Source organism: Homarus americanus, unplaced genomic scaffold, assembly GCF_018991925.1.
Source record: "Homarus americanus isolate GMGI-L3 unplaced genomic scaffold, GMGI_Hamer_2.0 scaffold25467, whole genome shotgun sequence".
Taxonomy (NCBI): Eukaryota; Metazoa; Arthropoda; class Malacostraca; order Decapoda; family Nephropidae; genus Homarus; species Homarus americanus.
In genome coordinates this window covers 7,079,932-7,095,657 of record NW_024732867.1, presented here as the reverse complement: position 1 = coordinate 7,095,657, position 15,726 = coordinate 7,079,932, and the positions used below count along the sequence as shown (strand labels likewise).

The window sequence follows — 15,726 nt, the reverse complement described above, 5'->3', positions numbered from 1 at the left end:
CGTTATTCGAACCTCGGGTGATTCAGTCATATTGTGGCTGGCTGGGGGAAGGGACTTTTGTCCACCATAGTACACACACATACTCTTACACGTTCACATGTTGACGTACACATAAGCACAATCATAAATTGGTGCACAAAGACGATACAAACATACACATTTGAACACACACATGCCTGCACGCCATGCATTGACGCCCACACAAATCCACACACACTTTAGTGTACACACGTGCCCACGCATTAGTACATTAACGCCCCTCCCCCACACACACCGTTTGTTGAAGTCACTCCCACAAACAATCTCATTAGTACTGACTCCTTATCTTCACTACTCGCTCTGTCTCTGAAGCCCAAAACAAACTTATGTGTCCTGTTGACGAGGGTATCACAGGATCAAGCTCCCCTCTCACATAGGCCTCAGTGAACATGGCAGAGTTGATGTCTTAGCTAAACTCGCGTCCAATAAAGACACTGTTGAATATAATCTGGGAATGTCAAACAAAACCCATAAACCTTGCTGATGAATTTGAAGTCAGTAGACAAGTACAAACAGGCATTAGTTAATTCATTGTTTACCACGAGATGTATCAAGTAACATATACAGTATATATATGGAACAAGTAACAAAACTAAATGTAAAGTGTATGGACAGACATATGTACACAGACTCCAACACTACGTAGTAGATTGTGAGAAAATAGAACCTTTTAAGGACAGTCCAAGCACACTGTGAATGAAATGGTACAACACTTTATCTGGTGGCGAGATGACTGATATACTAAGGCTGTATCCACACTTCGCACCGAGTGCAGAAATAATCAAACAATGTACTGGAATTCCTCTGGGGTCTAATATACAGAGCCCTTATGACCTGTGCTCTGCAATAATTGTTTTGCGCTACCGTTAACACGATGGATATGGGGTGCACAATAAACTAGCTACTGTCCGCGGTAATATTTAATTCATACACACACACACACACACACACACACACACACACACACACACACACACACACACACACACACACACACACACACACACACACACACACACACACACACACACACACACACACACACACACACACACACACACACACACACACACACACACACACACACACACACACACACACACACACACACACACACACACACACACACACACACACACACACACACACACACACACACACACACACTCTACCAAGTCTTGTGCATGTACTTTTACCTGTAATTACAGCAGTACATATTTATGTATTGTACGTATGCAATAATTTATAATTATTTAAGTCAAATACAATTTACATGAATATTTTTTCTTTGAACAAAAATATTCGAGCATTTATTAATTGTTACATTCATTACATCTGGTAAATAAATGTTATATGTTGTAAACTCTAGATTATTGAAGACACAAGAATTATAGAGGATGAGGTGAAGACAATATTATTGATTTAAAAAACTCCAAGATAAGAACAACAATAATATGAAGAAAAAAATACTAACAATGTTAATGAAGGAAGACAGACGCTAAGACTTTACATAACATAATAACTATACAAGAGAGAGAGAGAGAGAGAGAGAGAGAGATGATAATAATATTTTTTCCTGTGGAGAAAAGAAAAAACAAGAACTTAAACATAATTTCCTTCGCTCGAACGTTGAGGTTATAATTATTTAAGTACTTATTATTATTTTAGTATTTTGTAAATCTATTTTTCTAACACTACGATGTCATAGAGAATGCTGAAATAAATTTATGTATATATGTATTTTAAGAACACTTTTTCCCTGTAAATATTTGTCAATAATAAGTGTACTCGTGACATGTATGTATGTATGTATGTATGTATGTATGTATGTATGTATGTATGTATGAGTGAATGGTTTAAAGTTTACAATACATTATTTATCAAGAAAGAACAAAGTCAAGTACACGTTTTTCTAGAGAACTAAAGCTACATAATTGTATACATAAACCTTAGGTGAACTGTAGACCATTTTTTATTACTGTTTCTGATCACTGAGTCTTGGTGTTCAACGGTTGGTGTGTTCAGCAGGTAGTGGGTTCAACAGGTAGTGAGTTCAACAGGTAGTGGGTTCAACAGGTAATGGGTTCAACAGGTAGTGGGTTCAACAGGTAATGGGTTCAACAGGTAGTAGGCTCAACCGGTAAAACATCCAACAGGTAATGGGTTCAACAGGTAAAAGATCCAACGGGTAATGTGCTCAACAGGTAGTGGGTTCAACAGGTTAATTGGTTCAGTTTACAAGTGCTGGTGTAAGGAACCAAATTCTCCAATTGATTGTTTAATAATGATGTTCTATAATAACTACAAGTTTAAGTACAGTACATTGAGAAATATTATCCATATTCAGTAATCTTTTATCACAATATATCTATGACGTCAGCACTTTTCTAGTCTTTGATCCATTGGTGTAATATTTACCCTCAGTCTCCCGTAATAAAATAGATACGCTACAGACAGGCTGGCTGACCAACCCAACGTCGTTTTCTAAACTTTAGTGACAGAAAAAGAGTTTATGGGAAAATGTAATAATTATTAAGAAAATTGCTTCTAGACTGTCCGTAAACCTTATCTACATAAGACATATGGCTGAGGTACGTGTTCCTGTAAGTAAAGGGTATAACACGTCAACAGGCAGGTAGGAGCTAGTATTTTATATACACACACACTAAAAGTAACAGCCGACCTCAATCCTGCGAGGGTCTTCGGTTCTCGTCTTGTCTGGGCTGCGTTGAGCGTTCTTCATCCTCTTTGCTGAGTGTTGGGCTGGTGGTGAGGAGGCCCCAACTTTCGTCTTCACATGGTCTCGTGATGGGCGCCTCTGAATTGACTTTTTCATCCGTGTTTGATTTTGAGGGACTGGGGACACGATGTTCTTGGTGGGTTTGGATAGTAAGCACATTTTTGTTTTTATAGACACTCGACTTGCCAGGAGTTGGTGGACTGCTTGTTGCTCTCTTCTCTGAACTAAAGGATTTTACGGGCCTCGGTGTAATCTTCAGATCCAGTTGTAGAGACAGTGTTGTCTTCGTAGGCCATTGAATAATTTTTAGGATTCCTGGTAATGCGCGAGAACTTAGCAGTTTCTTCCATTTCCTTCAAGATGTCATCAAGAATGTCGATGAGTTTCTCAGTTTCTCTGATACGAGATTTGTCGTTCTCTGTCAGATGGCGTCGGGAGTACAAGGGATCGATCTCTGCTTCATTCACAATCTCCTGGGAACTCGTTCGTGTAAACTCTTCCCTTTCAAATCCTTGTTCTTGGCTTCTCCTATTTACATTGTCTTGTTCTTCTTCACCGCCATCTTTGTTATGTTCCTCAACACCGATAACTTGCTCCCCGGAAGACACTTCACCTCCACCATCGTCTTCGTCAAATAAGTTAAAATCTCTCCTCAAATTATCGAGGGAGGTTTTGATTGCCTGAGCATCAAAGGCATTGTTAGAGGTCCTGGAATCTGGCAGAGCTCTTGTGGGATTACCAGAACTTTGTTCGTTCTGGGAAGATAAACTGGAACTCCCTCTGAAGGTTCCGGGTGTTGGTTACATCAGAGACACCCTTTACCTGTGTTCCTTCTCGGATAGAATTAATTCTTGGAATGTGGCTCTGAGGTCCTTCTGGCATCATCGTGTCTGTTGGTTGTATCCTCGTAGTTTCTGTTACTCCTTCCGAGCCTTCAGAGGAATACAGACTAAAGTCCTGCTGCCGCGGCGCCTCTCCCACTGGCGCCCTCGGGTCTCTCGATGTAACTGAACCCTCCTGTCTATATCCAATTATCTGACCCCTTTTTTTATCCACTGTTTCCCTGTCATACTGAGAGTAACGATCTGTTGTAGGAAGGGCTGAAGCTGGTGCTTGATCCTTATTATAGTTGGTGGCAGCAGAGGGCGTCGACATGGTGGACTCTGGATGCGACACGGATTGGGTGTCGCCTGCGGCATATTCAGAGAAGTAAGTGGCGTCTGAGGTCGACCCGTAATCGTAATTTGAAATATAATCGTCAAGGGACTCGCCGCCATTGTTGAGGAGCATGTCATAGTATTCCTGAGGGGGTTCCTCAAGGTGGGCATCCTCTGAAGAGGGATCTTGAGAATCCGCCAAGACAGGCCTGGGCGGTGGCACAGGTCCAGGACTTTGCAAGGGTGCCTTGGTGGTTCCCCCACTCTCTACCTCACCTTCAGGGACGTCCTCGTCCCCGTCGAGAGCCGAGAGTTGCAGCTGATTCGGATGGAATCGTCTAGCGGCGCCAAAGATCCTATTGTCGACCTCCTCTGTTAGGATCTCCTGAAGCTGCGTATGGTATTGGTCCTCCTGCCAGGCCGCTTGTGACCCTCTTCCTGCCGCCAGGGCTCCAGCCAAATCATACGGCTCTGGCCTGCAAAATTATACAATACAGGAATATTTCAAGTAACTTTTTTCATCTAATTTTCACTGCTAAACTGGCTTAGGATATTGCAAACTCTGCAGTATTATTTCCTTACCAACAATATCAAACAGTACATTGCGTGGGTCGTCAACTTTCAGTGCATAATGTAGGTACAGTATAAAGAATGTCTTCGCCTCACTACCAGAGGAACGATGTTATAAAGTTACCAAGTTTATTGGTTGTTGGACAGTGACTTGAGGACGAAGATTTTGTGAAGCAGAGAGACAATTTAACCCAAAGAATACAATAATTCAAAGACACACTAAAACAAACCCTGCAACACAAATACACTGTAACACAAATACTATAACATACAAACACTGTAACACAGACATAACACACAGGCACTATAACATACAAACACTAACACAAACAAATACTATAACACACACATACTGTAACTAAAAAATACTGTAACATAAACACTGTAACACAAACATTAACACGCAGACACTGTAACAAAGACAAGGTAACACAAACACTATAACACACAAATAATGTAACACACAAACACTGTAGCACACAAACACTGTACCACTGACACTGTACCAAGACTTACATGTCACCGGGGCCAAACACCTTCTCTTGCAGCTTCTGGATGTCGTGGCGGACGTCGGCGATCATGAGGTTAAGGAAGTCGAAGGAGCCGGGGTCGCCCTTCTCTCCGGGGGACCCTGTTGATCCTGGAAGACCCCTCGGCCCTGGCTTACCTGAGGCGCCAGGAGAACCCTGAGGGAAGAACAAGGGGAGAGGGGTATGTTGATCTCTCTCTCTCTCTCTCTCTCAATATAAACCACGATGAATCTACAAGGAAATCACATTAATTGATATACTTTAGGACAAGACAGACTGTTATTACCAGTAGTTATATCGTACACTTAATTTACCCCGAATTATACCTACAGTACTTTAGACTGGGTAAAAATAGAAAGGCCAAGAGGTAAGTGAAGTGAAAGTTTAGATGGTAAGGGAAAGTTGACGTATAGTGTGTGTGTGTGTTAAAGAAATGCAAACTACACCCTGTGGCTTTTTACACCCTCAAAGATACACCGTAGAATATACACTAAACCCAAGGATTTTACATGCACTCTAGGGAGACACATACACACACACACACACTGCACACTACACCCAGCAACACTTACCACGGCGGCTCGGCGACATTTACAGAACTGCCGCCGGCCGTCTCCCTGAAGGACGGTCCAGGAGTCGAGTGGGAAGTCCTCTGAGGTGAAGGGGTCATCAGCTGGTAGGCGTCTGGGCGTGGGCGTCGTCTCCGGGGGCGCCGTCCACATCGGGCCCACCGCACCCCTCTCCCCTGTGGCCCTGGTGACCCAGCCGGACCTGTCGACCACGAGCACCACCTGAACTTACTCTAGCTGGCAGCCCACACCACCTGAGGTCACACCCCGTGGCCACTGCTACCATCCCCGCCCTCTTACACGCTCCATAAAGTATCTGTACGATGTTAAACAATATGACAACTGACCAAGTATTTTGACAATCATACCAAGACAACAGTGTTCATTGTGAAATTCATCGAACTCCTCCGTAAAGACACTTTTTGGAGCGAGCTACAATATATATAAGGTGAGCGGGACAGACTGACACGTTTATACAATGCTTCTGACGTTCACCTCCAGTAGAAATTGTCCCTGAGTCATATGTGACTGTCTCTCCTCTTCCACGCCGTAGAGACTGAGGCCAAAGGAAACAGTTCTATCATTAAATGCCGTATATTTCCACCTGCCACACCCACACAGGCTGTTTGATCCATATATGAGCGGTTTGATTGTACGTTATTGTATAAGTATCGCCCTCATGTGTCAGCACCACCACCAAGGCTTAAAGTCATAAACACCGTAATCATACAAGTGAGGCCTTTAATTACATACTTGAACCTTGTGGGGGGTTTTTATGTTTTTGTTCTTGTTTATTCTGAATATTTGACGGAAATGTTGTCTTGCTTTAGGCCAATGACTTCACGGCTTCCACAGTCACGAGAAAATTGAGGTAAAGAACACATGCGAGGAGGAACACTGTATAAAGAGGCCACACACACACACACACACACACACACACACACACACACACACACACACACACATTATCCAGATGTCCGAGTTTTAACGCGTTTGTTTAGAGTGTGTGTGTGTGTGTCAAGTCGTCGCTGTTCTGTGGAAGTTGTCGTTTAAGTAACTGGTCTAAAGAAATTTAGTGGAGTATAAGAGGTGATGGTTTTGGTAGCTTCTCTTTGAGGTAGAGGCCTCTCTCTCTCTCTCTCTCTCTTCTACCAGAATGGACACAGCATTTTTACTAATCAGTGCCTTGAATACCACACCACACAATGGATCCCTAAGTAAATAAATACTAAATCAACTCATATATAGAAATGAAAAACAGACGCCACTCAAATATTTGATCCAATACCTTTTCGTTTTATATAAATCATTAAATTTTTATCTTTCATTTCAATCAGTTTAAGTTCTGTCGTTTTTTATTTTCTTCAATCGAGGATTTGATATTTCGGGTTAAAATTGATCTTTCAAAATATTCTGGATATTTAACTTTGTTTACACGTCTGCCTCTCTTGACTCAACTGATGGAGACTGTTGTACCTGTGTTATAAGGCATATACATATTTTTTTTCATTCACAGCCAATATTTCTTTCATCCCGGTTTTTTCTATCTGATTTTCCTTTATAATTAATTAGAGTGAAAATACTACCTTGGTGACCTGTAATGAATTGTGGTGACCTGTATTGAGTAGTGGTGACCTGTAATGAGTAGTAGTGACCTGCAATAAATAGTGGTGACATGTGATGAATTGTGGTGACCTGTAATGAATTGTGGTGACCTGTAATGAATTGTGGTGACCTGTAATGAGTCATGGTGACCTGTAATGAGTTGCTCTGACCTACCTGGGAAGCCTCTAGGCCCTGCAGCACCAGGAGGCCCAGGGGGTCCTTCAGGGCCCGGTAGACCAGCGGCGAAGCTGTAGAGACGGACTGCCGTGCTGAGAGCCACTACCTGCCGGCGACCATGAAGGAGGAGGAGGTGACGGTAGTGTTATATGTGGGCAGGAGAGAGGCAGAGAAAGACATTTAGATAGATAGATAGATAGATAGATAGATAGCCAAATGCTTCCATAGGTTGCCAGATTAGACACAAACTTTCAACAACGACAAAAATTGACTTCTTCCACATCATTGGTAGACGTGTGTGTGTGTGTGTGTGTGTGTGTGTGTGTGTGTGTGTGTGTGTGTGTGTGTAAAAGACAGAACAACTTTACGCTGACGTTACTGAGGTGGTTAACTTCTGTGTGGTTAATTATCCGAGGCTGGGGCACAGGAGGGAGAGGGGGGGAGAAGGAGGGAGAGAGAGAGAGAGAGAGAGAGAGTGAAGAAGGGAGGAGGGAGGAGGAGAGAGAGAGAGAGAGAGAGAGAGGAATGGAAAGAAAGAAGAGATAGGGAAAGTAAGAGAGAGGTGATGAATAAGAGGGAAAGAGAAAGAAAGGGAAAAGAAGAGAGGATACCTAAGATAACTAGAAAGATAAGATTTAAAAGAAAAGCTAAACACAGAATAACAGAGAAATATAGTCACAAAAACACATAAAAGCTCTTTCACTATTATAACTTTAATTTTTGGTATATCGTAGCTGAAGATCGAAAGCTAACATGATGATAAATATTACTCTTTTCACAGCTAAAAGTTACCTTATATAGATTTAAACCTGATAGTCTTTGTCTCTTAGCTGAATATACATCATAAGACCACAACCAGTCACCTTCTCCTCCAAGCTTCTGATCTTAGCTGCCATCTGACCCACGGAGGAGCAAGACGCTGAACACTGTTGTTGACCTGAGTCGTGGGCGGGGCGGCGGGAGGGGCGATGGGCTTGGTTAGGGGGTTGTGAGGCACGCCATTGGCCAGGAGAAGGCACAGCTCCCCCCTCACTCTCCAGTTCACACGTGCTGTTGTCACCACGCAGACGATACCCTGAAATATGTAAACAAATCATTGACGTTTCATAAGGTGCGGTGGCCGAGTGGATGAAGCCCGCACTTCCTGTCATAAGGGTCGCTGGTTCGATTCCCGTGCACTCCCAGTTCACTGAGAAACTTTGAGAGGATAATGGAGGGTTTGTGGGTTAAGTTGAGAATTTAGGGCGTTATATAACTGTTGGAACTGAGGAATTTGGGGGCTGAGAGATCTGAGAATACTGTGAGTGTACCTGTGTGTGCAAGCCTGTGCGTGTGTGTTGTTTAGTGTGCGAGTATATGTATGTATGTATGTATGTACGTATTTGTATTATTGTAATCTAAGTTTAAGTATGATGTAGGTTTATATTTTTGTAGGGTCTCCTCCACTCTCCAGCAAGTCAATCTCGTCACCACCTCTCCTCAGGGACCTACGCTCTTGAAATTCTTGGAAGGCGAGACTGAAGGTGGCAGACGTGTGGAGAGGGACCGTCCTCACCTTGGTATAATATCAGGCCCCCTTAAGTTCCACCCAAATGATAAACATAGTCCAATATTACGTGGCTACACCTCATTACACACTGTTTACGTGGCTACACCTCATTACACACTGTTTACGTGGCTACACCTCATTACACACTGTTGGCGTGGCTACACCTCATTACACACTGTTGGCGTGGCTACACCTCATTACACACTGTTGGCGTGGCTACACCTCATTACACACTGTTGACGTGGCTACACCTCATTACACACTGTTGGCGTGGCTACACCTCATTTCACACTGTTGACGTGGCTACACCTCATTACACACTGTTGGCGTGGCTACACCTCATTACACACTGTTGACGTGGCTACACCTCATTACACACTGTTGACGTGGCTACACCTCATTACACACTGTTGACGTGGCTACACCTCATTACACACTGTTGACGTGGCTACACCTCATTACACACTGTTTGCGTGGCTACACCTCATTAACATATTCACTACGATAACTAAAGCATGACGTCTTACAGCCTTGGTCACCATTCTGGCGACGTTCAGCACTAACTCAAGAGTTCTGCCTCAAGCCCTGACTCCTGAAGAAGTTAAATTACTCCTGTTGTATAATAGGTTGAGAGGATCCCATCGTCAGGAGAGTTATTGCTTCTTGGTGACTGGTTTAATGGGCCCCAGTTCTAGTGGGTATTTGTCCTATCGGGCCCCTCCCCAGTCTTAATAGTCACCAGTCCTATGGGGCCTCAATCTTCATGGACCCCAATTCTTATGGTTATATTAGTCTGGGACTCATTACAAGTGGGACCAATTAGGACTGGGATCACTTCAAACCTAACCTAACCAGAACAAAAATCCTGGCATTTTAAATTTGATTTAACCAGCCTAAGACTTGGTGCTATCATCCACCACCCTCTTAACATGATGACAATAACAATCAAATGTACTAAAGATAATATACATTAATCTGTTTTCCTTTCTTCTCTCCCTGAAATTCTTGCTTTTCTCCTCCTTTTTTCGTTTCTCCCTGTTCTTTCTTCTTGCTTGTTCCCCTCTGTTTTCTGTTCTTAATCCAACTCTCTCCTCTACTCTTCCCCATCTCTCGTCTATCTCTCTATTCACCCCCTTTCTCTTAAACCTTTCCTTTCCTTAGTCCCTACCTTATCTACTTCTTTTTTTCTTCATTCTACTCCTATTCTTCTTCCTACTCGTCTACCTCATCATCCTCTTCTACTTCCTTCTATTGCTCTCCTTTTACTCTTCCTTCTCCCACTCCTCCTTCTACTTTACTCTTGTCCCTCCCCTCCTACTCCTCCTCCTCCTTCCCCGTTTCCGACCTCTCTGCCCCCACAAGATCGAGAGTTCTATCACTGCATGTTCGACGTTAGCTCCAGCAGGTCAAGGGTACAAGATTAACGGCCCCACGTCCGCCCCAGAAAGAAATAATGTGGTGGTGCTCCCGTGGCCGTAAACATGCCTGTACCGCGTCTAGAACTTCAGCTCTCCAGAGATAAGACGCCTTTAAACTCTTCCATCTCCCGTTCTTAAACTTTCAGGCAACGATTTTATGGGATTACTTCTCTTTAGTAAACATTTGTGTCTCAGCTGGAATTTAAAGAATTTCCAGAATATGAATTTTCGCGCCTAAAATATGTGATTTTATTTAGTTTATTATTCACGGATCGTCTGAAATATTAACTCTTAGGTACTAGATGTCTTCAATTCCCTTTTCTTTACGGTCGTGAACGAAAGATCCCAAAGAAGTGTTACAAGTTTTATTTTTTTATTATTATTATTAAACCTTCACCACTTGTCAATGTATGTTCAGATCTTTAGATATGAAACGTCTTAAATATTCTAGTCATCCAAAGTCTTCACAGGATTATTCTGTAGACCTGCTAAAGCTAACCCTTATATTCTCTGTGTGATAGTCTGGAGTTTAAGCTGTCATGGGGTTATACGGCACCTTAGTTCTTACCAGTCACACAGTTTCTAGCCCAGGATCCGGTACATTGTTCACCCCCTTTGCTTATCCCTGAGCCTCTCTCTCTCTCTCTCTCTCTCTCTCTCTCTCTCTCTCTCTCTCTCTCTCTCTCACCTGGACGGCAGGAACAGGTGAAGGTGCCAGGTTCGTTGACACACTCGTGCCCACATCCGCCATTTTGACTCGCACACTCGTCGATGTCTGCAAGTGGAGGTAGACCCAGGTGGAGGTAGACCCAGGTGGAGGTAGACCCAGGTGGAGGTAGACCCAGGTGGAGGTAGACCCAGGTGGAGGTAGACCCAGGTGGAGGTAGACCCAGGTGGAGGTAGACCCAGGTGGAGGTAGACCAGGAGAGGGTAACAAGAAGGTTATATTAATACCATCACACAGGAAGTTCATATTATCAACCTGACGTAAACAGGGAACATCTGACCTAATGAACTTAGGTATGAGATTTATACTCAAACTACTGTACCAAACTACTGTACCAAACTACTGTACCAAACTACTGTACCAAACTACTGTACTGCACCAAACTGTTGTACCAAACTTTCACTACATTGTAATCTACAAATTATTAATTACAAAGGAAAAATATGTAAGGGATAATTCGTATGTAGTCTATAGTAAAGTCTCAAGGTAATACTAACGCCATTTTGTAATTCTTAATTCTTGATCCAGTTAGATACGTCTTATGTATATCCTGATTAAAGATAATTTTATTTTGACCTTACGAGTTTTTGAGACTCTGATCCCGAGTTTACTGGTGATAATGATCTAAAATATGTATTATATAATTCTCAATAATCTTATATAACTATAGATATAATATGGATAAAAATATAAAGAAAGGAGGAGTTTTTTATTATTAATTTTGATAAGTCTCTCTCTCTCTCTCTCTCTCTCTCTCTCTCTCTCTCTCCTACTCACCAAGGCACACAGGTTTAATTCCTCTCTTATGGTTCTCTGGACTGAAGCGATACCCAGAGTAACAGGTACAGATCACTCGGCCGAAATACACGGAACATTTCTGCTCACAAAAGTCCTGAGAACACGGGTCCACTGTATCCGGCAGACACCTGTGGGAGACGGGGGTTAACAGGTGTTGTGGTGGTGATGGTGATGGTAGTGGTGGTGATGCTGGTGTCGGTGGTGGTGGTGGGACTAGTGGCAGGTGGGGGAAGTAGAGGAGGGGGATTTTAAGTGGTGGGGAGAGCTTTGTGGTGGTTAAAGGTGAGGGGGTTAAGTGGTAGTAGTGGTGTTATGGTACGATGGTTGTAGTTGTTGTTGTTGTTGGTGGAGATGGTGGTTGGGCGAGTGAAGGTGTAGTAGTAGTGATGGTGGTAGCGAAGGTGTGGTAGTAGTAGTGGTGGTGGTGGTAGTAGTAGTGGTGGTAGTGGTGGTGGTGACGAAGGTGTGGTAGTAGTAGTGGTAGTTTGAGAAAAATCAGACAGACAGACAGACAGACAGACACTGTACACGAGGCAACCTGTCCCATTAACACACACACACACACACACATACACACACACACACACACATACTCGACTGTCTACTGAAGTGCACTTAGGTGAAGTAAATAGGTGAGGGAAGTATCTAGATGAGAAAAGTACCTATGTGAGGACTAACTTTGGGGAGGAAAGTACTTAGGTGAGAAATGTACTAGGATGAGGGAAGTACTTGGGTGAGGGAAGTACTTAGGTGAGAAAAATACTTGGGTGAGGGAAGTACTTGGGTGAGGTAAGTATTTAGGTGAGAAAAATACTTGGGTGAGGGAAGTACTTAGGTGAGAAAAATACTTGGGTGAGGGAAGTACTTGGGTGAGGAAAGTAAGTAGTTAGTGAGGGAAGTACTTAGGTGAGAAAAATACTTGGGTGAGGGAAGTACTTGGGTGAGGAAAGTAAGTAGTTAGGTGAGGAAAGTAACTAGATGAAGGAAGTACCTAGGTGAAGGAAACAGGTGAGGGATGTATACAGGTAGGGAGGTACCTAAGTGAGGAAAGTACTTAGGTGAAGTAAACAGGTGAGGAAAGTACCTAGGTGTTGGAAATAGGTGAAGAAAGTACTTAGGAGAGGGAAGTACCTAGGTGATGAAAATAGGTGAAGAAAGTACTTAGGAGAGGGAAGTATCTAGGTGATGGAAATAGGTGAAGAAAGTACTTAGGAGAGGGAAGTACCTAAGAAGGAAGTACTTACCTGCCGGCGACAAAGTTGTACCCCTGGCAGCAGTGTCTTCGGAAACAGTCAACCCATTGCTCGCGGACCTGACACTTGTACCTGGTGGTGATAACGTTGGCGCTCGGGCACTCTAGGGTGTCGGACCTGGGGGTAGAGAACATGACCTGAGGGTAGAGAACATGACCTGGGGGTAGAGAACATGACCTAGGGGTAGAAAACATGATTAATAAAACGTGTCCTCTCTCCCTCTCTTGGTTCACCACACCTTCCCTTATCTCCACAATACAACCCTTATCTAAAGTCATTAAGAAACGTTTTTAAAGGAGACGAGAGACCAAATTTGTACCGAGACATTGTAATGGCGAGACTCCTTACTGTATTGCTCAGTTTGACGTTTTATTCAGATTCTTAATTCTATAGAGAGAAATTGTTTGGATAAAAGGTGTCATTTGAGGCGTGTGTGTGTGTGTGTGTGTGTTTGACTCACTGGTTCATAATGGTGTTGACTCATTATATTTTTAGAGGGAGGGGAACCAAGGGGGAAATTATATCCATCTGAAATTGAAACAGTTTATTTACCCAGGAAATACTGATGGGGCAGTATGTGTTTATTAAGAAATATGTATTAATATTGGTTGGGCGTAGTGAGGGTTGAGGTTGACTCACTCTCTCTTTAAGATAACCTTACCTGGTGATAATACTTGACCCTTGCAGTCCTAACTGATAATAACAAGGACCTGATGACCTTACCTGGTGATAATACTTGACCCTTGCAGTCCTAACTGATAATAACAAGGACCTGATGACCTTACCTGGTGATAATACTTGACCCTTGCAGTCCTAACTGATAATATCAAGGACCTGATGACCTCACCTGGTGACAGCCTCCAGTTCATCAAGGAAGAACCCGCCTCTTTCCTCATACAGGTCGTCAGCGGCTGTTTGAAGGGGCGTGGCGGCTGTGGAGGAGGATGTTGACTCTCCCCTGAAGGTATGGAGAGGGCTCCCTTCCTCCCTTTCTCCCACCACTTCACCTTCCTCCTCCTCCTTCTCCTTCATCTTCCCTTGGTGGATTTGAGAGAGGCGATAGAGTGCCTCAGTGGGACCCCCTTCCACCTTTTCCACGACCTTCCCGCGGTGGAGGTGAGACAGGCGATAGAGAGCATCTCTAGGACCCTCTTCTTCCGTCTCTTCCACTTCCTCTTCCACTTTCCCATGGTGGATCTGGGAGAGGCGGTGGGCGGCCTCCTGGTGAGATAGTGGATGTGGGGCGTCTTGGTGGAGAAGAACGGAGGAGGCGTGGGTGGAGGACGCCCACACCACCACCCACAACACCACCGTCACCCACAACCTGTAAGGGGCGCTGCTGGAGGGGGATTTATATAGGTTTATACGAATTGAATTATATTTACATGAATGTTTTGATTAGCGATTATTTCTAGGTATTTTTCTTTATTGGAAACTTTTGGCAATTTACATGATATATTCTGATATATATGAATTAATTTATAGTTCTTGGGGATTTATATAATTTATATGATTTAATGTTGGAATCTATGGGTCTAAATTCACCTGTATGGATTTGGCTCGATGTCGATTTATATATATGTGAGTTTCTATGACTTGTGTTTATATAAATGTGTCCATGTAGTTGTCTCGGGATTGATAATCTTATATAGGTTTGCATGAGTTTAGAAATATTCATAATGTAACATACTGTGTGTGTGTGTGTGTGGCAGCAGAAGCAGTCACCACCTAACACAGGTAAAGTCATATATTGTACCATAGTGTTAGAGGTACTCACGTCTTGGTGTTCATATTCACGATGGACGTAATGTTTACTGCTCACTCAACAATAACTTTTGTTTCTTATCCACGTCTTTTGTTCCACTGTTTACATTATCACTCGCTTTTGTTTTTACAGTTCAAGGCTCGTTTTTTTTACCCTCTATTCTGTTTACGTGAACCTGTTTATTATTGTTTTCTAAGATGTTTTTATGGCACTTGTTTACGAGATGAGATCATTTTTGTTAGATCACTGTTTGTAGTCCCTCCTTGGCACTCTGGCACTCGGCGCACGAATTACAGACACTTTGTTTAGATCTACCCAACCCCAAGGTCCTCCCTCCTTCCTGCCCGGGCATCTGGACCCCCGCGCTGCCGCACACACAGGAAAAGTGTCTAGCGTGACGGAGGGTCGGGAGCGTGTAGCGTGAGGCTCGTCCTTCTTGGGGGGAGCGACTCAGATTTTGCAACAATTCTGTTTTGGAAATTGGAATGTAAATTTTTGTTTGATGATACATGTATGGGTGTGGAGGTGATCGTGCGGCTGGCAGGTGTGTAGGTTAGTAAGAAGATAGAGAGGAGGGACGGCCGACAGACAGTGGTGGCGTTGTCCATGGCTCCGACCGCGGATCTCCACAAGCTGCCGGATATTCCCATACAGCCCCATCTAGTCGCCCAAACCGCTCGTGTAATTACCTTCAACATCTTCTTCTGACTGTCTACAACCACTGTCACCAGTGGACGACAGACAACAAGTTGCAAGGGCACTCGGCGAGTTCTGGAGGGCAAGGGTTCACGCTAGGGGGGGCCGACATCGAACCCAAGAGGGGATCCGG

The 15,726-nt window shown here is 43.5% G+C and overlaps 1 protein-coding gene across 1 annotated transcript; it reads right to left on the bottom strand.

The window, feature by feature from the left end:
• Positions 1–2,304: 2,304 nt before the first annotated feature.
• LOC121869158 lies at positions 2,305–15,261 on the bottom strand. The gene is made up of 11 exons (XM_042370346.1): positions 14,910–15,261; positions 13,980–14,471; positions 13,124–13,249; positions 11,859–12,007; positions 11,043–11,129; positions 8,251–8,462; positions 7,385–7,493; positions 5,609–5,807; positions 5,283–5,295; positions 5,023–5,192; positions 2,305–4,412 (listed from the first exon to the last, which is right to left on the bottom strand). Exons 1-11 carry the CDS (start codon positions 14,921–14,923, stop codon positions 3,515–3,517), a joined length of 2,469 nt encoding a protein of 822 aa, XP_042226280.1. The 5' UTR covers positions 14,924–15,261; the 3' UTR covers positions 2,305–3,514.
• Positions 15,262–15,726: the final 465 nt, after the last annotated feature.